The sequence below is a fragment of the Scheffersomyces amazonensis genome (assembly GCF_036850825.1).
Source record: "Scheffersomyces amazonensis strain UFMG-HMD-26.3 chromosome Unknown RJT21scaffold_8, whole genome shotgun sequence".
In the NCBI taxonomy this organism is placed as follows: domain Eukaryota; kingdom Fungi; phylum Ascomycota; class Pichiomycetes; order Serinales; family Debaryomycetaceae; genus Scheffersomyces; species Scheffersomyces amazonensis.
The window spans coordinates 609719-633247 of NW_027042748.1; the positions used below are offsets into that span (position 1 = coordinate 609719).

Sequence of the window (23529 nt, forward strand, 5' to 3'; positions counted from 1 at the left end):
GCAGTAGTGTACAATGACTAGCCCATATTTTGCTTTGCAGTTGTTGTGAGTCACTTCCCCATACTTTCAGGCGGGCCATACTGAGAGTGTCATACGATAGCATAATTCATTTAATCCAGCTTCATCCAAAACCTATGTCGGTATGCACATATGTATATATAGATATATCTTACATCATCAGGTCAACTTTCGATACTCAGAGAAAAGTAAAGGGTTCCTTGTTGGATGAAGTGGAGACGTTGTGTCGGCACTTTTTGTCTGTCCATAAATAATAATTATTAATTTATTTTTTTATTTTGTTTTATTTTATTTTATTCTGTTATTTCTTATATTTCCTTCATATATTATTTTAACTTTTATTTTAATTTTATTTTAATTTTATTTCGATTTCCACCCTTTAACTCCAACGGTAACCAGAGACCATCACCTGCTAAGCACTCTATCTGCCTACTGCATATCCATCCAGTTAGTCTACCGCTACAGTGCACCTGAAATCTACCGGACTATTCCTGCTGAGCTCCCCCAATTTAGCACAGTCCCTAAAAAAAGGTCCTTAAAGTAAACCCGCCCCTCACTAAAGTTCATCTCCGCTACCGCTAGCACCACCACTACCACCACCACTAAAAAGAACCATCACTAAACGTAGCGAGACATCATCTGCGTATGCTCACTAACTCACTGCGCCTTAACTGTACGCCATAAATCTCATAAATCACCGTATGATTCCCTCCGCAACAACCCTCAACAAGTCCGCTAACTCCAACAAGTCCACTAACTCCACTAACAAGTCCACTAACAATAATAATACCACCACCACCAAATTAAGTCGGTCGTACAACTCGACTTCTCCCAAAATCACCTACCGACCAGCCACCACCACCACCACCACCACCTCCACTACTGGGTCCACCACTACTGAGTCCACCACTAACACTAATTACTCCATTACCGACCTAATCTCAGACTCAGACAACTCCTCCTTCCAGATCTACAAGATGTACCAGAACAAGAATTACTTACCGCATAATCAGCGGATCTCGAATATCGCCTGGAGAATCCAGAACAAAAAGTTACTCTCCACTAAATTAGGGTCTACTGGTACTGGCACTGCTACTCATGGGATATCGAAACCTACAGTACCCAGTAGTCATCCTATGGATCGAAAGCATGGCAGTTCGGTGTCCTCGCAGTCGGGACCCATACGCGATTTACCGACTTCGGGCCTAAATGATCCTAATGTTGATGAATTTGATTACGTAGCCCACATCAGAAGAATCAGCCAGGAAGAGTACAATCTCGCCAACATCCCTCCGTCCACCACCAACACCAACACCACCAACACCACCACTACCACCACCACTACCAGTCATACTTCTCCTGACACGACGCTTTCCAGTACAACATTAACCAAAGCCAATTCCATGCCTGTGGCTAATGGCAGCAACAGTAACAACAACATTCCCAATAACCATAATTTCTTATCGTCATATATCAACTCCCTAGAGTCCACCTTGAAGCAGGACTATAAATTGGGATCCACCTCCAACAGCACCATCTCCTCCAGTAACACTCCCTTTAATGAACCAGCGAGCTTATCGCCGCCCAGACTAAAGAGAAGTCCCACGACGACGACGACCACCTCCATCTCCACTAACCATAATAATATAAATAACAATATCAACAGTATTACCACTAACAATAACATTAATATCAATAACAGCAGTATCGCCAGTCTAGCTCCAGCGTCCAATAAACGTGTTCTCCAATGCACCAATTGCCAGACCAAAACCACACCCTTGTGGAGAAAGTCCAACAACGGGGATTTACTCTGTAATGCCTGTGGATTGTTCTACAAGTTGCATGGAGTGCTAAGGCCCTTGAGCAACAATGCTACTAGCAATACGACTACTAATACTACTACTACTACTACTGCTAGTGCTAATGGGAATGGAGGTGCATCATCCAAACCAATCAAGTTCCCCAGCGATAGAGCTATACTGAACAGTAACACCAATTTGTTCAATGGACTACAGAACACTGACGAAGTGATGGGGAAACCACAACATCATCCGCATACCATCACTCCATCGACGTCTGCTCCTAAGAATTACTACAGTAACAATAATAACACTAACACTAACAACAATAACCACAACCAGCATGGATTTGTACATGATCCTTCCAATGACGATATGATGAACTTAGACACATTTCTAGACTTGACGACTTCCACCACCGACACCTCGCCCTCAGCGATGTCCCACAGCTTACCCACCCAGTCGTTTGCATTCCACAATAACACCACCAATAATAACAATAACGATGAGATCGATAAGCTCTTGAACATCAACCTCTTCCAGTCCGACTCCTTCACCATTGGGGCCAGCAATGGTACTATTACTAATGCTATTACTAATCCTAATAGTAGTAATACTAATACTAATAATACTACTAGTACTAATACTAATGTCAATGCTCCTGGTCCTGTTAATAATATCAATACATACATGACAGGTGCCAGTGATGAGATTCTTTCTGAAAACTACGCAGAAGAGCATCACGCCTCCGACAAGAAGTCCTCCGCCTGGAACTGGCTCGACTTCAGTCCAGCTGCCACCAATGGCAACTAGACGATAGTAAGTATAGTATAGTATAGTAAGTATAGTCTATCACAGTGTATTGTATATTTATATTATATAGTATATAGTAAGTAGTGACATCTATTCATACACAACCACCTGCTTACCCTTCTTGGACCTCTCAATAGCCTGTAAGAATACCGCCTTGAGATCATCCTTACCCGCAACAAAGTAATTCTTTTCAAACGGAACATTCTGAATCTTGCCGGCTCGGTATAACTTCAATAATTCCTTAATCGTAGCCACTTTACCCTCGGGATCACGAAGCGTATTGGCAGTTAACCAGTAACTTTTGGTGGTGATATTCTTATGAAGTTGTACTCCTCCGTCGTAAGTGATTGGAAGTCTTCCGATCATTCCAAACGTCACGAAATATCCATCTTGCAGAAGCGAGTTAACTAATTGTCGAGTAGTATCTCCTCCAATACTGTTCAAAGCCAATCTAACTCTACCGTTTTCTCCGATCCACTTTGGTAGGGTCACTGCAGTGAAGTCATCACTTAAGAAATCAGATTCATTGACTACATGAGTAGCTCCATACTGATAAAGTTCATCAAACTCCTGTTGAGACTTCCCATCTCTAACCACAGAGATAGTCTTAACATTAATGAGCTTAGCAAATTGAGTCAAGTATTTCGCCACTTGCGAATTACCGGCATTCTGAATAATCCAATCATTTCCCAGTCCATCCCAGTCACTAATAAACTGGTACAAGATCTGATACGCCGTCGAAGGATTAATCATAATAGTAGCCCCCTGTTCTAAGGTAAAGTCTTTATCATCATCACTAGACACCACTACTAAAACAGTAGGATCTTCTTCAGTATCCACTACCGCATACGATCTCCAAGATCCAAAGCCTACACTCTTGGGAATAACCCAATCTCCAACCTTAAAATTAGTGATAGCACTTCCAACATATTCAACTCGAAGTAAAGTTTCATTACCTCCAACTCGGACTGGTTCAGCCGTTCCAAATTCAGTACGTAATTTAGGTGCAGTACCATACCCTCCACCAATAATTCCTAAATCAGAAGGATTTACTGATGTAGTAAGGGCCCTAACTATAACTTCATGAGGTTTAATAGTGGTGGGATCAATAGTATACTGAGTCCAACTTAAACTGTTGGCGAAGTCCCAGCTTCTTTCGGTAAATGTCACAGCACTGGCTTTAATGACCGTCATTGTAAGTCCTGTAGGTAATTGATATTGTTGTTGTAATGGGAATTATTGCAAAACTCTCGGCAACTGGTGGTCTTTTATAGGAGAACGCCATAGTTCGGATAGTAGGCCCGATAGTGCGCAATTTCCCAATTTCCCAATTTCCAATTTCAATTTATCAATTATCGTTAGTCAGCACTGATTATTAATTATCATTATGCTAAGCCGATCTGACAGCTTTGATGATATTCATGATGATAAGTAAGCAGTATATTGAGGAGACATAGATTTAGACATAGTGGATGTATTGAGTATAAATCGGATATTATCATATGTTATATATTGGTTAGTATGGGGGATCTTGCGGCCGCATACTAATAAGAAAGGCTTATTTCCGTGTCCATGGACTTAACGACGGCGATTAAGTTTTGTACCTCATTTGAGACCGTCTGCTACCTGAGGTAGACATTTATTGACAGAGGAAAACATAAGAAACATAAGAAACATAAGAAACATAAGAAAACGTAAAAGATCGAAAAAGAATGTACTAGTGGACTAATAGAAGGAAAGTTTATAGTATAACTAGGTATGCTGCGCACTACTTTTGATGGGATACTCATCTCCCATTGATCGTATTATGAGTGTCATCTCTCGTATATTAGGAGTACAAAGTTGAGTATATGTTGACATTAACTATAAATAATTCGAAGTAATCGTAAACACAGTAGTAATCGTCAATAGTTAAAAAATGTGGGCTTCCTGGTCTGGTAGCGCGATCCATGCACATAATTTATGATTTGCGTTTATTTTGATGCAGGACTGAAAAATTCAATTCTCGATTTGTTTACAACTTACCGCATTAGGTAAAGTGATAAATTTAGCATCTTAAACCTTTTTATGTACTAACTATAATTCCAATACTGAAAGGGGGCCCGACCTGACGCCATTGGGCTTTCACAAGGGGTACTGCTTAATTAAGAGTAGAACTCCTTCAGTCACCCATTATTAATTAGAAGCTGAATTACATCACACACGTTGTAAGTATTACTGTCTCGCCAAGACGATATATCACAATAACAGTTGATACTGATCATTAGTCCCGGATTATGCATAGAAACACTCCCAATCAAAACATACAAATTGACTAAAAGTTTTATTAATAGAATTTTTCTTCACCTATTTGGGAATTCCGTGTTATTACTTCTTTCTTTCTTTAATTATTTTATTCTTTAATATTTCACTCTATATTCCACTAACGTATACGGTGGAAGGAGTAGTTTTGGTTTATTAGCCTCAGTTACTTAATATCTGCCTTCTGCTACTTTTAAGTTTTATAGTACTTTAATACTATTTAAACTCTGCCAGAATGGGTGTAATCGAAAAGCAGAGATTGTCTAAGTTCCCCATAAGCCATGCACCTCAAAGTTCACTTGGGGAAAGTGAATTTCTGACTGGTGGTTCGGAATCCTCACATACTTCTGCTGAATCCGAATCTTCCACCACCTCCAGTCATCACTATACTCATCGTGCTGCCGGTCCTCAATACCAGCCACAACTGTTTCATCATCAGATGTATAAGAGTCAGAATAATAGTCCTATACCTTCACCATCTAGATCTCCAGCTGGTAAATTGCATTCTTCACCTCATTCGCTCAGAGCTCAACATCAGCAACAGTATATGTTGAATTCCACTTTATCACCTCCAGGACATTTACTTCGCCACACCAGAACCACTTCAGATTCAAATAATTCATTCAACGATGATTCATTTGTAGTTCAACAACCTCAAAGATCATCTCGTTACGTATCAAATACTACTAATGAAGATGAAGATGAAGATGATGAGGACGAAGAAGAAGACGATGACGATGATGATCAGTCTGTGTCTACTGCTTCTACAGCTTCATCTTTCCAACCTCAACAGCATCCATACTATGAACAATACAAGCAATACTATGCATCTTTAGCTCAACAACAACAAATGTATAGAGGTCAATTCCCCATGTATCCTATGACACCAGAATACATGTATCCAAATATGCCATACAATCCATACATGTATGGTCAATATGGTATGCAAATGCCAGCCATGCAACCTCAATATCTGAGTCATCACATGCAACAAGTCCCACAATCACAACAATCACCACAAGCTAACTATCCATATAATCAGCATAAAAACGCATCTAAGGTCTCTATTTCCACCTCTAGTGATATTCTCGAACCACATCAACCAAAAGAAGATAACCCAGAACAATATTTAAAAACTTTGAAAGTAAGACAAATCAAAACTACAAAGGATGATAACGAATTGATTTCCAATTCTAGAAAATCATTAATCAGATCTAATAGATATCCTTCCGAACCTATATCTTTACATCTGAGAGTAGAATCATCAGGAAGTATCCCGGCATCTACAAGAATCTCTTCACTTGCATCTAATTTTAAATCTAATGAAACCAAGCAAGAGGAAGAAGGTATAGATGATGAGGAAGATACTGAACTTTACGACAATGACGATACAGAAAACAATTTACAAAATAATGAAACTTTTACTGAACAGAGAGGTGTAAGATTTGCTGAAGATGAAGAAAATATTGATGAACAAGTCAAAGAAGAGTCCCATAATCAAGAACCTACCACCAGTCAAGGTTTACCAACATCAGAATCAGTAGCCTTTGCATTACTGGATTTACAATTATCTAGAAAGGAAAAAGATAGATATGTTTCCGACTATATGAAATTGTTTGATGAAGAAGAAAGCGATCAAGATGTCAAAAAGGAACCAGTCTCTCAATTCATTGAAGATGATTTACTGAATAAAGATTTGGAATCAGCACGTACATCTAACGAATCAAATGAATTCCTTTCCAGAAAGCATTCTACTACTTCAGACTCTTCTGTTGGATCAATTCAAAGTGAATCTCATTTCAAAGTAGCACAACCAGATGAAGTTGCCAGTATCATTCAGGTAACTAAGGCCCAACCTTCAGAAACTCCAAAGGGAGTTACTCCAGAACAAGAAAAACCAATTAAACAGAAAAAGAAGAAGTCTTCTCCACAAACTCCTAACTTGGTACAAAACTATAGTCCTCGTCATTATGGATCACCTACGCCTACACCAGGACCTCAAGAACATATGATGATGAATCAAATGATGGCTAACCCAATGATGGAGCAACAAATGTATCCTGATAACAGAATGAGTATGATTGGTATTGATAGCAATAGAAATTCCATGATGATGTCTCCACCACCATTAATGAATCACAGAGGCTCTATGGCATTTTTACCACAAATTCCACAGTTTCAACCTTTACCTCCACCTGCAATCCCCAAAGTTTCTGATAGTACAATTAATAGAAAGATACAAGAATTTGTTAAATTACGTCTTTCTATTAGATCAGGAAATAAATCTATTGAAAATAGAATTAAATGGGTTAAAGCATTAATTGCAGCTACAAACTATAAGTTATATTCCTTCATCAATGTTAAGGGAGAAGCCATTCCACCAGAATATTCCGCTTCAAGTAAGGCCATATTTGTCAGTGAAGCTATTAAACATCTCACTCGATTATTAAGAGAAATTGAATCTAATAATAAAGCTTCAGAAGAATGTAAAAGAGATACTTACTATATTTATGGTTGTTTATTAAAATATGATTATGATGCTTTATACAATCAGAACTTCAATATTGCTAAAAATATAGAAGAATCTATTCAATACTTTGAAAAGTGTTTAGAACTTAATCCCAATGATCATGAAGCTCTTTATAAATTAGGGGACATTTATGAGTTTGATTTCACTGACGATTTTGAAAGATCTTTAAGTTACTATAAGAAATCAGCTAAGTTAGGTTATAATAGAGCCATTTATAAAGTTGCTATGCTTTATCTTGAAGTTCCACCAATTAGATCACTTAAATATTTCCGATATTTACGTGACTTATCTGCCATTGATTTGAATGAAATCGTGGAAGAAGAAAGGGATGAATTTAGTGAAGTTATTGGATTAGCATTATATCAACTAGGTAAAATTTATGAAGGAAAGTATCCAGGAGATTTAAAATTAGATGATGAATTTATTATCAAATCATTAGAATTAGCTCCTGTGAATTATTCCAAGAGTTTAACTTACTATAATAAATCAGCAAAATTAAATTGTTTATTAGCTCAAGTTAAATTAGGGAGTGTTTATGAATTAGGAGAATTAAACAGACAAAAGAATGCTAACAAATCCATTCAATGGTACTTGAAGGCTGCTACATCACCATTATCATTTAGAAGACATCCCCAAGCTATGCTTGGATTATCACGATGGAGTTTAGTAGGATCTCAAGGTTTATCTAAACATATTCCACGACCCGATCCAGAACGAGCCGTCATGTGGTGTGATAGAGCCATTGAAGAATTTGAAGCTCCAGAAGCTTATTATTTTATGGGAGAATTAAGTTCAATGGGATTAAGTACGGTTAGTCCCGAAGTTTGGTATACAAAAGCATACGAATTGGGGTATACAGAGGCTGCAAAAAAGATTGGAGTTTGAATCCTAAACCAGATTTTATATATTACATACATTTAGGCATATTTTTTATTTAACATTACATGCATTTAATTTAATTTATTACTTTTTTAATTTATTAATTAGTAGTAAAGTGTAGTTTAGGGTTAATTGCATCAATTTAAAGGTAGTGGCTTATGGCGGTGCACCCACTACCCCATTGGGAAGTTCCGCTCTGTCGCATCTGGGAATAATTCCGCTCCCTCGCTCCGATAAACAATAATGCACGGCAGGTCCAATCCATAATCCTCTATAACTCGGATTATTTATATATTTATACTTATCAGATAACGGCTCTATACTCCCGTAAGTGACTCAGAAACCATCACTGTCTTTTTTTACAAGAAATTCTGACTACTATACGATGAGTCTGCCTCAAAACATAAGTACTACTAACTCAAGACGAAGATCAATAGCTTTACTTACTAGATCTCCATTATCGTCATCTCCTATAGTTTCTGGATCACCACTCCGGGGGAATTCCGCTAATAATTCATTTGTAGCCAATGGTCCATTTTTAAGACCAGAATCTCGACTTAGTGTGAATGAATTAGAAGAAGCAATCGATAGTCTGAGTTCTCATGAATCAACTGAATCAGGAGCTATTAATATCCCTAATCAAAGATTAGAAACTACTGATTTCTCAGTAGGAATAGATGATCCTAAACTTCTCCAACAAGTAGCCAAACATATTCCTCAAGATGCTTCCTTAAAGACTGAAGGGGCTGATATTACGAGAGATTTATATAAATTAAGTCATGAAAATCCTAGGAAACCTAGAAGATCTCGTAGTTTTGATTCAGTAGATTGGATAACTGAAAGAAGAGGTAGTGGGGCCAGTTCTCTAAATGTGCCAGGAGGATTTAGAAGAGATTTTCTTAATCAAAAATTCAATAAGGAAGAAATTAGAACCATCCATCCTAATTATCTTACGAGAAATTTTGTTGAATTTCTTAGTATTTATGGACATTTTGCTGGTGAAGAATTAGAAGATGAAGAGGATATTGCATGTCACTATAAGATCCCAGAGTATACTGGTGAAAGAACTCCATTATTAGGTGAAATAGGTTCAACTCGTCAAGATATTAATCCTAAGGGGACTGCAACCGATAGTAAAGCATACTTTTTACTTCTTAAAGCATTTGTTGGTACAGGAGTATTATTCTTACCTAAGGCCTTTTCCAATGGAGGATTATTATTTTCAATACTAACTTTAATTTTCTTTGGAGTCTTATCTTTATGGTGCTATTTAATATTGATTTATAGTAAAAATGCATCCAAAGTATCAGGATTTGGAGAACTTGGATCGAAACTTTATGGTAATTGGATGCAAAGGTTAATCTTATCATCCATTGTAATATCCCAAATTGGATTTGTAGCAGCATATCTTGTATTTACAGCTGAGAATTTAAGAGCTTTCATTAGTAATATTACAGGTTATGCCTTATCAGATTTTGAAATTGTTTGGTTTATTATATTTCAAGTTATTATTCTTGTTCCATTATCATTAATTAGAGATATAACTAAATTATCTTTACTGGCAGTATTAGCTAATTTATTCATATTACTTGGATTAGTAACTATCTTATATTATATTTTTCATGAACTTATCATTGAAAATAAAGGTACTTTGGGTCCTAATATTGAATACTTTTTCAATCAAAATGATTTCTCCTTATTTATAGGAGTTGCTATATTTGCATTTGAAGGTATTGGATTAATTATCCCTATTCAAGAATCAATGATATATCCTAATAATTTCCCTAAAGTATTATGTCAAGTTCTTATAACTATTTCATTCATATTTATTATCATTGGTAGTTTGGGTTATATAACTTTTGGTGATCAAATTCAAACAGTAATTATCTTAAATTTACCTCAAAAGTCTCCATTTGTTATAATGATTCAATTATTATACTCATTTGCTATTTTATTATCTACTCCTTTACAATTATTCCCTGCTATTAGATTATTAGAATCTAAATTATTTTTCAGAAAGACCGGTAAGAATTCCCTTCAAGTTAAATGGTTAAAGAATCTCTTTAGATTCTTATTTGTATTATTTGTAGCATACATTGCCATTATAGGAGGTCAGAATTTAGATAAATTTGTATCATTTGTAGGATGTTTTGCTTGTATACCTTTGGTATATATGTATCCTCCAATGTTACATTTAAAGAGTTGTTGTACAATTCATGATGGGTTAAGTGATTGGGAAAGGAATAAGAGATATTTATTAGGAGGTTTGGATTATGTATTGGTACTCATTGGAGCTGTAGCCATGAGCTACACCACGTATCAAATCTTGGCTAGTTGAGCATTATAGATTGAATATTATATATTTATTATTGTTTGTTTGTTTATATAAAGAATTACATATACACAAAAGTTTTTAGTACAGTCTAGTTATCGTCATCGGATATCAAATCTTTGATATATACTCTAGCACTATGAACCGAATCAGTTAATGTAGCATTAGCCAGATCCAATTGATTTTCAAACTCTTGTTTGAATTTATAGTAATTATCAAAGATTAATTGATTCTTTTGAGTATTAAACTCAGGAAATGTTTCTTTCTCATAAGTTTCATATCTGGTAGTAATTGTTTTAAAAGTATTTGGCATATAGTAGGATAAGGATGCAGTACCAAATAGTATAGGAGTTACTAATCTTAAGGGGAATACTCTTCTATTAACTAAAATTGATCCAGCTAATGTAAGAGTTAATATATAAATACTATTAGGTAATAAAGGTTCTTTAATAAATGATTGAATTTCATTAGTTATAGATTGAATTTCATTATTAACTGCACTAATTTGTGTATTCAATTCTGCTTCGGCAACAGACGTCTTATCATGCAAATATAATCGAAATTGATTAGCATACTTTTCAAAGTATGGTGTAGTTCTAATCCCCATTCCTTCTATGAAACTTATGTTGCCATGAGCCAGTTCCTTTTCCCTTAACTCCGCACTGATCTCCACATTGGTGCCGGGCTTAGTTATCACCAACTCATCGTCGGTGTAGAATGTCCGCTTTCCTGCCATAGTAATTTGGTGGTGGTTAATGTATGGTGGTTAATGTATGGTGGTTAATGTATGGTAGTTAAGTATGAACGAACCAAATTTGGTGTAATGGGTTTTGGAGGCATGGATGTTGTTGGTGTGTATGGATGCGTGGCGGTACGGGTATGTGATGTTTGGATGCTTTGACCCATATATCAACTAAACCCTACAGCCATACTAAACTAACAATAATAATAATAATATAATAATAATAATATAATAATAATAATAATAATAGTATATAATGTACATAAGAAAGCAAACGTCAATAGAAAACATTATGGAATATAAGAACAAATATACAAACAAACACAAACAAATAAACAAATAAACAAATAAACAAATTACCCATGTAATTATCTTTTGCAACATGTTTTAAGAAACCAAAACCAAACTTAGAAACACATCATACTTTTCTTACTTCTTTCTTCCAAATAATCCCGATCTCTTCTTGCTTTGTTTGTGATCCAATCCAGTGGAACGATTAGAATCTGAAATAGATCCTAATGGTTTACCAATTGAAGTATCTATAGCACCTCCATTAGCATCACTATCATTACTACTAGATGTTTGAGGTGTATCATTTGTATTGGTAGATGATTGACTAGAAGCATTGGAAGCCAAGTTTGGAGGTTGGAGATAATTATTGCCAGATCCATTATAATTACTACCACCATTTTGACTTGATTGTTGAATTGATTGTTGGGATGGTTGTTGGGATGGTGGTGGAGGTGGCTGTTGTTGACCATTCAAATTAAGATTATTGAATTGTCCATTTAATGGATTACTTACCGATTTCCTTTGTTGTGCTTGAGATGGTGGAATAGTTAATCCATTCATAGGTCCAACAGATCTATGTTTTTGATGATTACCTGGAACTGGCATACCTCCACGACCTCCCATATCAATACCTTCAAGAGCTCCTGGGAATGCTGATCTACGATTCAGCTTTTTAGGATTGGCTTTGAATCGGTTTTCTACAAATGAATCAATTGGAGCAGCATTGGCAAAGTTAGGTTGTTGTTGTTGTTGTCCATAACCTTGAGGTGGATAATCTCCATAAGCATTTACTGCATTAGGAATGGATCCAACTCTACGAACAGGGTACCCATTTGGTGGTAAAGGTTGTTGATAACGATTGACATTTGATACCATTGAACTACTACCTCTTAAGTTAGGAGGTAAAGCATTGGGTGGTAATCCTTGACTAGGTAATCCATGAGGTGGTTGTTGATCCAAAGGTGATGGTTGAGTATAAACTTGGTTGAAGTATCCGCTATTGTTGTTATAGTATTGTTGTGGTTGCTGAGGTCCTCCGTAATATGGCTTTTGAAATTGTGGGCCAGGACCTGGAAGATAAGCAGAAGCATCAACATATTGTTGTTGTGGTTGATAGGATTCAGTACTGGATGCTGAAGCTTGCATTTCACGTGCCAACAATGCTTGTTCACGTCTCTGTAATTCAAGCTCCTTTTCATGTAGATGGTTTGGTACAGATCCATTTGAAGCGGCCTGTTCAGTTGCCTGAGGTGGGGCAGAAGTAATTTCACCGTTAATGGCAGCTCCGTATAAGGCAATATGAGTCAAATCAGCCAAATTGTCAGTTGGTTGAACTGAATCTCTTACATTCTTAGTTGCAGGTTGCTGCTGTTGTTGCTGTTGTTGCTGTTGTTGTGGTTGTGATGGTTGTGGTTGTGGTGGTTGTGGTTGTTGCTGCTGTTGCTGTTGCTGCTTTTGCTGTTGCTGCTGTTGCTGTTGCTGCTGCTGTTGTTGCTGTTGATGTTCTGCAGAAGCAATTCGCTTCTTGATATCTTCTTCAGCGTCTCGTCTTTGTTGGTCCAACTGTTGTTCGTTAGTGAGTTTCTTTTGCTCAAAGTCTGCTTGGAATTTGTTATAGTTATCCAGTAAAATCTTAGACTTTGATTCATAATCTCTATGCAATTGATCTAAGGATGCTTGATAGTTATTGATCTTTTCTTGTAATGTATCCAAAGTGGATTCATGAGATTTAATCTTAGAAGTTAACTCTTGATGATACACTTCTGACTTATTAATAGAATTATTCAAGTCAAGAGATCTGGTTTCGATTTCATGTAATTTCTTTTGTTTTGCTTCAAATTCTTTACTATTAAAATCTTTATGACCATTACTATTACTATGACCATTACCATTAGCATTATTTGTTATTGAACCACCATTATTTCTAGTAAATAAAATAGAAGCTTTGGAATTAATTTTAACATATTGACACATAACTGAATAAAGGTTTTCTAAATAAGGAGTTTTAATACCATGATCATCACCTAATAAAATTGGCTGTAATAATAATAAATCTATTTCTAAAAATTCATTCAATTGATGATAAAAATTATAAAATACATTATTAGTATTAATATATGAATCATCTTCACCTTTATTGGGTTGAGGATAATATTTTGACCAATTATTTAATAAATTAGTTTCATTTTCAAATCCTTTAACTAATTTACAATCCATTTTTTTAATTATTTTAAATAATTCATTAATAATTCCTTTTATTAAAGGTTGACATAAAATTTGTTGATTTAAACTAGCAGGATAAGGTGATTCAAATAAGATTGTTAATGGATTAAATACTATCCGAGGTAAAGCTAATTTCCATTGATAAGTCATAAATTCTTTTGGTACAAGAGATTTTAATAAACTTATTGCATTATTTGAATCTTGTTGAACTGTAAGTAATAATTTATATAATCTTTGATAATTAACTGAATTAGTTGGATTTGATTGTTGAGATGAAGAATTACCAAAATAAATTCTTGTATCATTATTTCTAACAGTATGATTAAATTTTGATGAAGATAATTGTTTAATATCTGATTCATTCATAATTGACATTATTATAATTCGTGATTGTAAATGTTGAGGTAAACTTAATTTAATGAATGGTTCTAAATTTACATAACCAGTACTTTCAATTAAAATAATTGTATCTTCATTAATATAAGATAATAAATCATTAGTAATAGTTTGAAAATCTTGTAAACTATTAGAACTTAAAATTACAATATCAAATTTATAAGATGATTGAGGTACTTGATTAATCTTTTGATAAGTATAATGAGGTTGAAATGATAAATTATTATTAAAATTATTTGAAGACCATAAAATAGGTGTCATAATAGAAGGATTAACCATAGTAATTTCTACTGATGACATAGTTTCATATAATCTCCAACCATAATATACAAGGTTAGGATTTGAACCTAAAGTAAGGATTTGAACATTAGACATTATGAAAGTTAAATTGAATTTAAATTTGAATTTGAATTTGAATTTGAATTTGAATTTGAATGCAAATAATACGATATGAAATGAAAATCAAAATTTTATGCTGTGGTGAAGGGTCCGTTGACTGGTAGATCAAAAATCAACCAGATCAATAATAGAGAATGGTTAAGGAAGCGAATGTGTGCGAGTAGTAGAAGCAAAGCTATTCTCGAAGTAAATTGTGGTTCTAAAAAATTTCGATTCAATGATAGTAACTTAATATATATGTAAGTAAATAATTAACTAAACGATAATCACAACGAATCTAGCATAACTATACATTAGGTGGAATAGTCAAACACACACTCAACCGACCTTTTACTGACCTGAACCGAACTCTACTGAGCCTTGTCGGGTGTGTCCTGCTCAGAAATCTTTTTTTAGTAGGCGGTTTTGGAAGATGCACGCCGGAGTTGTGGTACGGTGTACGGTGTATAGTACGGTGTACGCTACGTTTGCTATTTGTTTCAGTATAGATTGGTTAGGGTTAATAAATTGTTTGGGTTATTAGTTTTTATTTGTTTTACTTCTATATATAGTTGTAGTGTAGCTTAAGTGTATAGGATACTTAGATAGAAAGAAATATTAACAAATATTAACATATTACAGGTGTACTGTTTTTTAGTATAGTGAGAAAAGAGGCTGCGAGTAATATTAATGAGATTACTGCGATTTCTCTAATTACTGAGATTCACTACAATAAAGAATGTTTACGTGAATATCATTGTATTGTTGAAATGTGGGAATTACCCCCTTTATTATTTGCAGTAATATGAAATTCATTTTGACACTTTAATCGATTCTTATTCCACACGTATGCGCAACTGCTGTTTTCCACCTCATCTCGCTATTCTGTCTACTCTATGCAGATGTAAAACATTCTTGGAACAACGTACCTTCAGCGACTCCTCCCGAAACAAGTACAAAAAAAAAATTTCTGATCCAAGAGCCTCTCCGCCTCGTTACACGTAACACACTACTCTAGTACAAGAAAGATAGAGGATTCGTTATTGTAAAGTGGTTGGTTACGTCGGACATACATCCATTAACTCCGCGTCGATCCTCTCAGATCCATGAACCTATATTTCTAATAGTATTCTAATAGTTCTAATAGTTCTAATAGTTTTCGTGGTACCAGTAGATCCGGTGGGAGTTACCGACTGTTCCTTAATTTTACGCAGCAACCGCAGCAGCCAAAGTGAAAAATAAAAATAATTAAACTATTGTTGGTGCTAAAATTCGATTTTACCCATTTTAGTAATTTTCGATCCTAAATCGGGACACGATTATAATCATCACTATTGTTATAATCATATCATTACTGTAGTACAGGAATATTATTTTTTGTTTATACTTTCAATTTTTTTGCTAAGATAATGTCACTAGTCACAACTGCAACGTATCTAAAGACTGTATAACGTTTACGGACAATGACTCTAGTTATCTTTAGGTGTGTGTACTGTTGGCTGTATTGATTTTCTTAAATTTATAATCCTATCTACCCGTGTAGTCAGAATTATTAATTAGATACACTCTTCTATATATTAAACAATTCTGGTTTTCAACATTATTAACTAAAAGTTCTAATATTTTTGTGCATAGCTAAGGAATTACAGGAGAAAAATGTTATCATTAATACCACATTAATATAATCAACTACAAAAATAGATAGGAAATTGAATATCTAAATCTTACAAACACCATCTAGAAACTGATCCAAGTGTCGTCGGAATACCACTTCTTCATTTTTTCGATTGCACTTTCGGCATCATCGTAATAGACGTCACATTTATCATAGTTTAATCTTCCTTTGCAATCAAGTGAAAGAGCACTGAGCTTTATCTCAGTTTGGTTGTGAAAAAATTGTCTGATTTTATCAAGAGCCTGTATGATGTAGTGGCGTCTATATTTATTGTAAGGTCTAATTTCTTCCTCTTCTGACTCAGCTTCGAAACAGCAACATGCTGCCCTTCGAAGTTTCAACATTCTGGTTTTGGGGTACTTTCGAGTCGCTGTATTGATGCACCATGAGTCTTCAATCACAAAAATTGTAGAGAGATACCACGAAATTTGGGACTCCAAATCACAACATTCAAAAGTTATACTGGAAAGTTTTCTTAAACTATTATATCCTCTTACTCTCAACTTCTGACCTAAATGTAATTCTTGAAGATTTTTATCTAACTTCTCTAACCTAATGATAGGGAAACTTCTCATCAAGTCATGATATTTCATTTTGAATCCTTTAGAGATATAATCAGTATCGAATCGAAAACCAAACCATTTGAATTTAGACATTAGCCTATAAGGCATGAAGAAATTGGATCGGATACCTTCTTTAAAGTTACGATAAATATGAAGTGAAAGTTTTGGTTTATATTTTCTATAATAAAGCAACTTCTTTAATAAGGGTCTAATACTACTTCCATCATCATCCTTTCCAAGGATAAATTGTAATGTAATATCTTGTGGAGTGGACTTAAATTTGTGAAAGTTATCAAAATAAAAACTCAGAGTATTTTCATATGGTATAGAGGAATCATATTTTTGGATATTATGAATAAATATTTGGCCAGCCAACGGATATCGAGGATAATAATTTATAAACTCATCTTCCATCATTGTTCTGACTAGAATGATAACAGGTTGGCGACCCACATCAAATTTTGTTAGCAGTTTGGCCATCCTTTGATAGATATTCACTTTCAGAATAGGTCTTTTGTATAGGGTTAAATGGACAAGACAAATCAGAGTGAATTTAATTGTATTTATATGTATATATATAAATATTACGCAATAGCAGATTAGCAGAATAATTTGCAACTACAAGAGAATAATTTGCAATTACAAGAATAATTTGCATTTTCAAAAATAAGCAGAATAATATGCAAAGTGTCATGCACACGACCTATTTGCCTATGTTCCATATCTTTTATCTTTTGCTCTAAATTACGACATTACTGAGCTTATCACTAAGTTGTCTAGAACATTATTAGATCCTAAATTACTATATAGTTACACAATTCCTCTACTTTTATACTTATAGTACTTATACTTGGAGCCCGACGCGGGGGGTTGGGGGTAAAGCAATTTCATATTTACCTGGGGAAAGAACCTTGGTAACTTCATACGGACCAATAAATTTACCACGAAGACTAGAGAGGGAGCGAGAATGAACATCAGGAATAATAGGTAAATATTTCAAATTAATGAGGAATGGATGTTGGATGTTGTGCATCAACTCCAAAGGCATCAACTCCAAAGGCCCCTAAAGTTTCCTCTCCAAAAACATCTACTCCAAAGGCTTTAACTCCTAAGGTAACTAAACCAGCAAGTCTGAAAAAGTCTACACCTGGTTCACCAAAGCCAGTCAAGAAATCATCATCTCCATTAACATAACCAGCAACAACCATAAGTGAAGTATCAAAATCTTTTCAAACTGTTGAAACCATATCACCTGTATTGATCTCTAAAGCTTTGTGATGAAGATCCAATTTAAGGATATGCAAAGATTCTAGGCCTTTTTCTGGCAAATTTTACATTTTTCCATTCGTCGTAATATTTTATAGGCTTTTTGTTACCCATTAACTTGACTTCTGAATTTGATTTTGAATTTGATTTTTTTACATTTTTCCATTCGCCGTAAAGTTTTATAGGCTTTTTGTTACCCATTAACTTGACTTTTGAATTTGATGCTTCAACTCTATTATCCAATCTATGTACTTCTTTATTCATTCTTTTCTGATATATTTTAAAAGACTTTTTGAACTTCTTGATTGTTAAACCCAATTTAGACATACGTCTATTATCAAAGTATTCAGTGACTGAAGTCACTATAAGAGGTAATAAAAACTTAGCACATTCTATGACTAAGGCAATGATATTGTTGGTATTGTTTTGCCGTGATTGATCTCTATTCATATCTAAATATTCAAGGTTTGGATTGATAATAGGTAGTATTCTATAACCCTCAGAAAGGTTCCTAGGGATTCAGGGCATTTTAAATGAATTTATTCAATAGTGATTTGGAGTATCAGTTGTATACTTTAATAGTTGATCGGGTAGGAATCTTTTGGAACAAATTGGATATTATTCAGGGTAAGAAACTAACTCCTTCTTGTTAGTGATTCAATTCAATCTACTTCAATATTAAACTAACTTTAGTCCGAAGTATATAGTCCAATACTCTATGGTATAATGAGTTGTTTAGCGCCTAAATATTAACAATTTTTGCAACACATTTATATACGATGTCGTGTAGCACACCAATTCTGGCCAGTGCGATTACAGATTTTGAGTTAAGAAAAATTTTCGTAGATATCACTTTCTTGTACTTCTTGTTCTTCTTCTTCTTTACAGTTATCCATCCCAATGACGTCGTTGACAATTTAAATTCCCCATATCGTCAACTTGATAGTCGTTGGCTCTCGGAATTGTATCATTTGTCTTTTCATTAATTGTGATGAAAGATTATAATGTTCTTTTCCTTTTATAGTAGAATGGTATAATAGATTGACTTATATGAGGGTGTATCTCCGGTTGATGAGTTTATTCAATGACTCTTTCGGTCATGATCCCTTATACATCTGTATTTCATTGTGTATATCTTTAATTTCTTTCTTGTTGTTTAATCTCTTGTGTGATCATCCTTGAGCCGTTTATTCACCTTATGTCCATATTCCTATTTCTCTATTACTCTATGTGGCACTTGACTAAGTATACTAAGTATACTAAGTATACAAAAAGTATTTATTCGATAGTATGTTGTTATCTAGTTGATTAACTACTAATTAGTGTAAATTGCAAAATGACCCTCCAACTCGTATGCCTCTTCCCTTTCGGGAATAGAGCCTAGATATACGAAGACGCGTGCACTAATATATTTTCACTAGTCCGATAGTGAACATTCAACATCTTAATCGGACTCCAACCATGTCACCTCGTGGCCAATTGATCCTTATTGAAGGCTTAGATAGATCAGGAAAATCTACTCAATCATCCATATTGACAGCTAAATTTTCTAAAAGCAAATTACTCAAATTCCCGGATAGAACTACTAAGATTGGATCCATCATAAATGAATACCTTACTGATAAACTGGTTCAATTAAGTGATCAGTCTGCACATTTACTATTTCTGGCCAATAGATGGGAATTGAATAATGAGATTATACAATTATTAAATGAAGGATATTTCATAATCTTAGATCGATATATATATAGTGGGATTGCATATTCATTAGCTAAATATGAATTCTCCAAACGGAATGCAAATGATTCAACAGTTACTTCAACAGTGGATGAACAAATTGGTGATGTTAATTGGTTAATAGGACCCGATTTAGGATTACCAAAACCAGATTTGACCTTATTCTTAACTTTGGATTTAGCTGAATTAAGTAATAGAAAAGGATGGGGAGAAGAAAGGTATGAATTACAAGAATTTCAAACCATTGTAAAGAAGAGTTTCTTAAGAATTCTTCCTACTGATACGGATGATTCTATTGAAATAGTTGATGTCAATAATAAGAACATAGAACAAGTTACTAAATTAATATGGGATATAGTTGAAAAGAAAGGTGTTAATGCATTGACTGAAAATCCTATAAAGAAAGTATCTATAAATTAATTAAGCTAACTATGCTAACTTATCTAAATAAGCCAAACGTTCAAGTATTCTTGATTTCAGTATTTCCTGGATCTGTCCTCCCAAATAAATTTCATCTAATATATTATAAAGTTTATAGAAATTGAATACGAGATCTAATTCACAAACATTATTAAAGTATTCATCCAAGATTTCCACAAAGAAATGTAGACTCTCTAAATAATTTAATTCATTATCATTTAAATCAATTCCAAATACAAAATATAGTCCAGCATATCGCCTATATACTAATTTATGTTGTTGTTCATATTCAACAAAATTGGATTGATATTTGGAATCATCTCGAGAACTTATCAATCGGTGAATCTCCAGTAAATATCGTTGTCTCTCTTGATTCAGATAATCATTATTAAACCATTTCACAAGTCGGGCTTTGCCCTGTCTATTTAGAATCAATAGGAAGTGTATAGTCATTTGTATGGTTATGTATGTGTTAAGTATGTAGTAGTTAAGTAGTTAAGTATGTAGATAACCCAGACAGCATAGAGGGACCGCTCGGTACATTTGGCCGAGCAACAATTACTGTACTGTACCAGGCCGAAATTTTTGTTTCTCGCTACACGTCCCTTTATAGTCTGGGGTAATACTTGTAGCTTCATTATATACTTAACTCAACATTTATATAGGCAACTATGAGTTATAATAATAGTCAGTATGGAGCGGAACTGGATAATGAAGATGACAATAATGGATATAAACAGTATGAAATCAAAGACGGGTTTATCTTCCTAATTGAGGTGTCATCCGACTTATTAAAGCCATTACCTGAACTTGATAATAAGAGTCAATTATTTACTATATTAGAAGCAATTAATGATCTTATGTCTGAATTAGTTATGACAATGAGAAGTAGTGGAGTTGGAATCTATTTCTATAATTGTGATACTAGTGAAGTTAAGAATTCTGTCCTTAGACCTATGAAAAATTCCACTAATGGATTTGTTAAATTATTCAAATTGAATTCTCTTAATTTACAAAATATGAAATTATTAAATGATTTAGTAAATGATGATATTCAATCAGTTAGATCCATTTCTCATTATTTTGATTATTTAAACAATCATGATACTGAAAATTTACCCATAATATTTAATAGATTATTAGATGAAATAAGAGCAAAAAAGGAATTTAATAGGTATAAATTACTTTGGATAACTAATAATCCTCAACCTTATACTAAAACCCAGACCAAAGAGAGTTTATGGCGAACTATTAATGATTATTATAATTATAATCATTATATAAATCCTATATTTTTAAATCCTACCAATTCAACTCAACCATTTGATACTTCCTTATATAAAGATATATTCATTAATACTAATTATTTGAGCCAAACTAGGGTTAAACAAGAGGATCAACCATTTAATAATGTAAATGAAAATGAAAATGATGACGATGATGATGATGATAGATTTGGTGGTTCATTTAAAGGTTATAACAAGGATTCTTCTGTATTTAAGACTATTGTTCTCAATAATCAAATTAGAGAAAGTATATTTCGAATAAAGGAGGTTCGTAGGATCCAATTTGCTTGTAATTTAATCCTTAGTGATGGTCCAGAAGTTGGTGGGAATTTTGGTTGTTCTGTTAAGGGTTATACTCTCTACAATAAAGAACAGTATAGGGCCCAATTAAGGTTACATAATAAAGGTGAGAGTCTAAAGAAGGTTTTCACTGAATCTTCCCTAGTTAACACAGCCAATGGAGAGATCATTGACATTGAAAAACTATCCAATCATGCTTCACAGGAAGAGATTGCGAACTATAAGAAGAAATCAGCTTCTGAGAAAAAGGCTCAGAATAACATTTTTAAGGGTCATGAAATCTCAGGAGGTGATGTTGTATTCCTTAAGAAGAATGTCGAAGAATTAATGACCAATTATACATTTGATCATAACATTGGTCAACTTGGAGAAACCACTACAGTTAAAAATGAGGATCAAGAGAATGACAATAATGTAGTGGATGAATTTGGTTTTGGAATTCATGATGCAGATGAAGATGAAGATGAAAATGGAAGCAATGAAAATAATGTCACCAAACAAGTCAAAATAACTGCATCGCCTTATCTCAAGCTCGTTGGATTTAGAAATATTGATAAGTTGGATATCACCTATAATTCCAAACCTCCAATATTCGTTACTGCTGATCTCAATGATGGACTTCGAAGCTCTTCTTCAAAAGGTGGATATAAGAATTCATTCACGACATTTTCAGCATTGTATCAATCATGTACTAAGCTTAAGAAATTTGCAGTATTATTTGGATGCATTAGAAAAGGTGCTAAACCTACATTATATGCCTTTTATCCAACACGTATTGAATATTCTACCCGTAATCAACAGAATGAGCAGGATTTCCCTCAAGGATTTTTATTAATTCGTTTACCATGGATTGAAGATGTAAGAAGTTTGCCAGATATTATGTATCACTTTAAGGGTAATCAATTTGAAACAGATGAAACATCTAATGGAGTAACTTCCGATGAATTGGTGTTCAATTTAAAGAAGTTATTTAGTCAATTCTTTTACGACACTTACTCTCCATCAGATTATCCAAGCCCTAGTCTCAACTACTTTTATAAAATAATTAAAAGTGAATTATTACAAATCAGTTTAAGTGATGAAGATAAAAAATTAATTAAGAATGATGTGAGCGTTTTGAAGTTAAGTGAATTACGTGGCTACTTAATGAATGATCCTAATCGAGTACAGTTGGTGGAAAAGATCAATGCATTACTTAGTGAACTTAGTCATGAAGATGAAGCAAAGAGAAAAATTCAAAATGATGAAGATACAACGTCTTCCACTAAAAAACGGAAAACAGCTCAAGGTCAAAGCGCAGTAGCTCCACCGGTTGATGAAGATGGAATTTTACAAGCCTGGAAAAATGACGAATTTGGTAAATTTACGGTCCCTCAATTGAAGAGCTTTCAACAAAAATATCGTGATAAAATTAAATCAGCAACCAAGAAGCAAGACTTGATTGATAATATTAAACAGTTTTTAGATTCTAGGGAGGTGTAAATCGTTACAATGTAAGCAACCGTAACTTAATGAGTCCATCTGTAGCTAATTTTTGCGCTTTCCATTGTTCGGTGCGCAATTGCCTGATCAATGACTAC

General features: G+C 34.2%; 11 protein-coding genes across 11 annotated transcripts; 5 read left to right on the plus strand and 6 right to left on the minus strand. All coding sequences in view use genetic code 12, as the record gives it.

Annotated features, from left to right (window-relative positions):
- Window positions 1-343: 343 nt before the first annotated feature.
- RJT21DRAFT_123390 (uncharacterized protein) lies at window positions 344-2677 on the plus strand. The gene has a single exon (XM_064882706.1). The coding sequence runs from the start codon at window positions 720-722 to the stop codon at window positions 2628-2630; it is 1911 nt and encodes a 636-aa protein (XP_064736106.1). The 5' UTR covers window positions 344-719; the 3' UTR covers window positions 2631-2677.
- Window positions 2676-4038, minus strand: MRF1 (Mrf1p). The gene has a single exon (XM_064885120.1). It carries the CDS (start codon window positions 3822-3824, stop codon window positions 2721-2723), a length of 1104 nt encoding a protein of 367 aa, XP_064736107.1. The 5' UTR covers window positions 3825-4038; the 3' UTR covers window positions 2676-2720.
- Window positions 4039-4793: 755 nt separating this feature from the next.
- On the plus strand, window positions 4794-8488 carry RJT21DRAFT_58250 (uncharacterized protein). Its single transcript, XM_064885121.1, has one exon. It carries the CDS (start codon window positions 5167-5169, stop codon window positions 8344-8346), a length of 3180 nt encoding a protein of 1059 aa, XP_064736108.1. The 5' UTR covers window positions 4794-5166; the 3' UTR covers window positions 8347-8488.
- A 7-nt stretch (window positions 8489-8495) lies between these two features.
- AVT4 (Avt4p) lies at window positions 8496-10693 on the plus strand. The gene has a single exon (XM_064882707.1). It carries the CDS (start codon window positions 8726-8728, stop codon window positions 10676-10678), a length of 1953 nt encoding a protein of 650 aa, XP_064736109.1. The 5' UTR covers window positions 8496-8725; the 3' UTR covers window positions 10679-10693.
- On the minus strand, window positions 10694-11542 carry RJT21DRAFT_142261 (uncharacterized protein). Its single transcript, XM_064883417.1, has one exon. The coding sequence runs from the start codon at window positions 11406-11408 to the stop codon at window positions 10764-10766; it is 645 nt and encodes a 214-aa protein (XP_064736110.1). The 5' UTR covers window positions 11409-11542; the 3' UTR covers window positions 10694-10763.
- Window positions 11543-11620: 78 nt separating this feature from the next.
- Window positions 11621-14760, minus strand: RJT21DRAFT_123394 (uncharacterized protein). The gene has a single exon (XM_064882708.1). It carries the CDS (start codon window positions 14697-14699, stop codon window positions 11844-11846), a length of 2856 nt encoding a protein of 951 aa, XP_064736111.1. The 5' UTR covers window positions 14700-14760; the 3' UTR covers window positions 11621-11843.
- A 1313-nt stretch (window positions 14761-16073) lies between these two features.
- On the minus strand, window positions 16074-17488 carry RJT21DRAFT_58294 (uncharacterized protein). Its single transcript, XM_064885122.1, has one exon. The coding sequence runs from the start codon at window positions 17418-17420 to the stop codon at window positions 16440-16442; it is 981 nt and encodes a 326-aa protein (XP_064736112.1). The 5' UTR covers window positions 17421-17488; the 3' UTR covers window positions 16074-16439.
- Window positions 17489-18230: 742 nt separating this feature from the next.
- RJT21DRAFT_116493 (uncharacterized protein) lies at window positions 18231-18656 on the minus strand (the record flags this gene model as incomplete). The annotated part of the gene is made up of 1 exon (XM_064880433.1): window positions 18231-18656. One exon carries the CDS (start codon window positions 18654-18656, stop codon window positions 18231-18233), a length of 426 nt encoding a protein of 141 aa, XP_064736113.1.
- A 774-nt stretch (window positions 18657-19430) lies between these two features.
- RJT21DRAFT_58312 (bifunctional thymidylate/uridylate kinase) lies at window positions 19431-20699 on the plus strand. Its single transcript, XM_064885125.1, has one exon. The coding sequence runs from the start codon at window positions 19668-19670 to the stop codon at window positions 20361-20363; it is 696 nt and encodes a 231-aa protein (XP_064736114.1). The 5' UTR covers window positions 19431-19667; the 3' UTR covers window positions 20364-20699.
- Window positions 20368-20925, minus strand: RJT21DRAFT_58307 (uncharacterized protein). Its single transcript, XM_064885124.1, has one exon. It carries the CDS (start codon window positions 20814-20816, stop codon window positions 20373-20375), a length of 444 nt encoding a protein of 147 aa, XP_064736115.1. The 5' UTR covers window positions 20817-20925; the 3' UTR covers window positions 20368-20372.
- A 67-nt stretch (window positions 20926-20992) lies between these two features.
- Window positions 20993-23431, plus strand: CAS1 (ATP-dependent DNA helicase; the record flags this gene model as incomplete). Its single annotated transcript, XM_064879921.1, has 2 exons — window positions 20993-22307; window positions 22368-23431. Exons 1-2 carry the CDS (start codon window positions 21035-21037, stop codon window positions 23429-23431), a joined length of 2337 nt encoding a protein of 778 aa, XP_064736116.1. The 5' UTR covers window positions 20993-21034.
- Window positions 23432-23529: the final 98 nt, after the last annotated feature.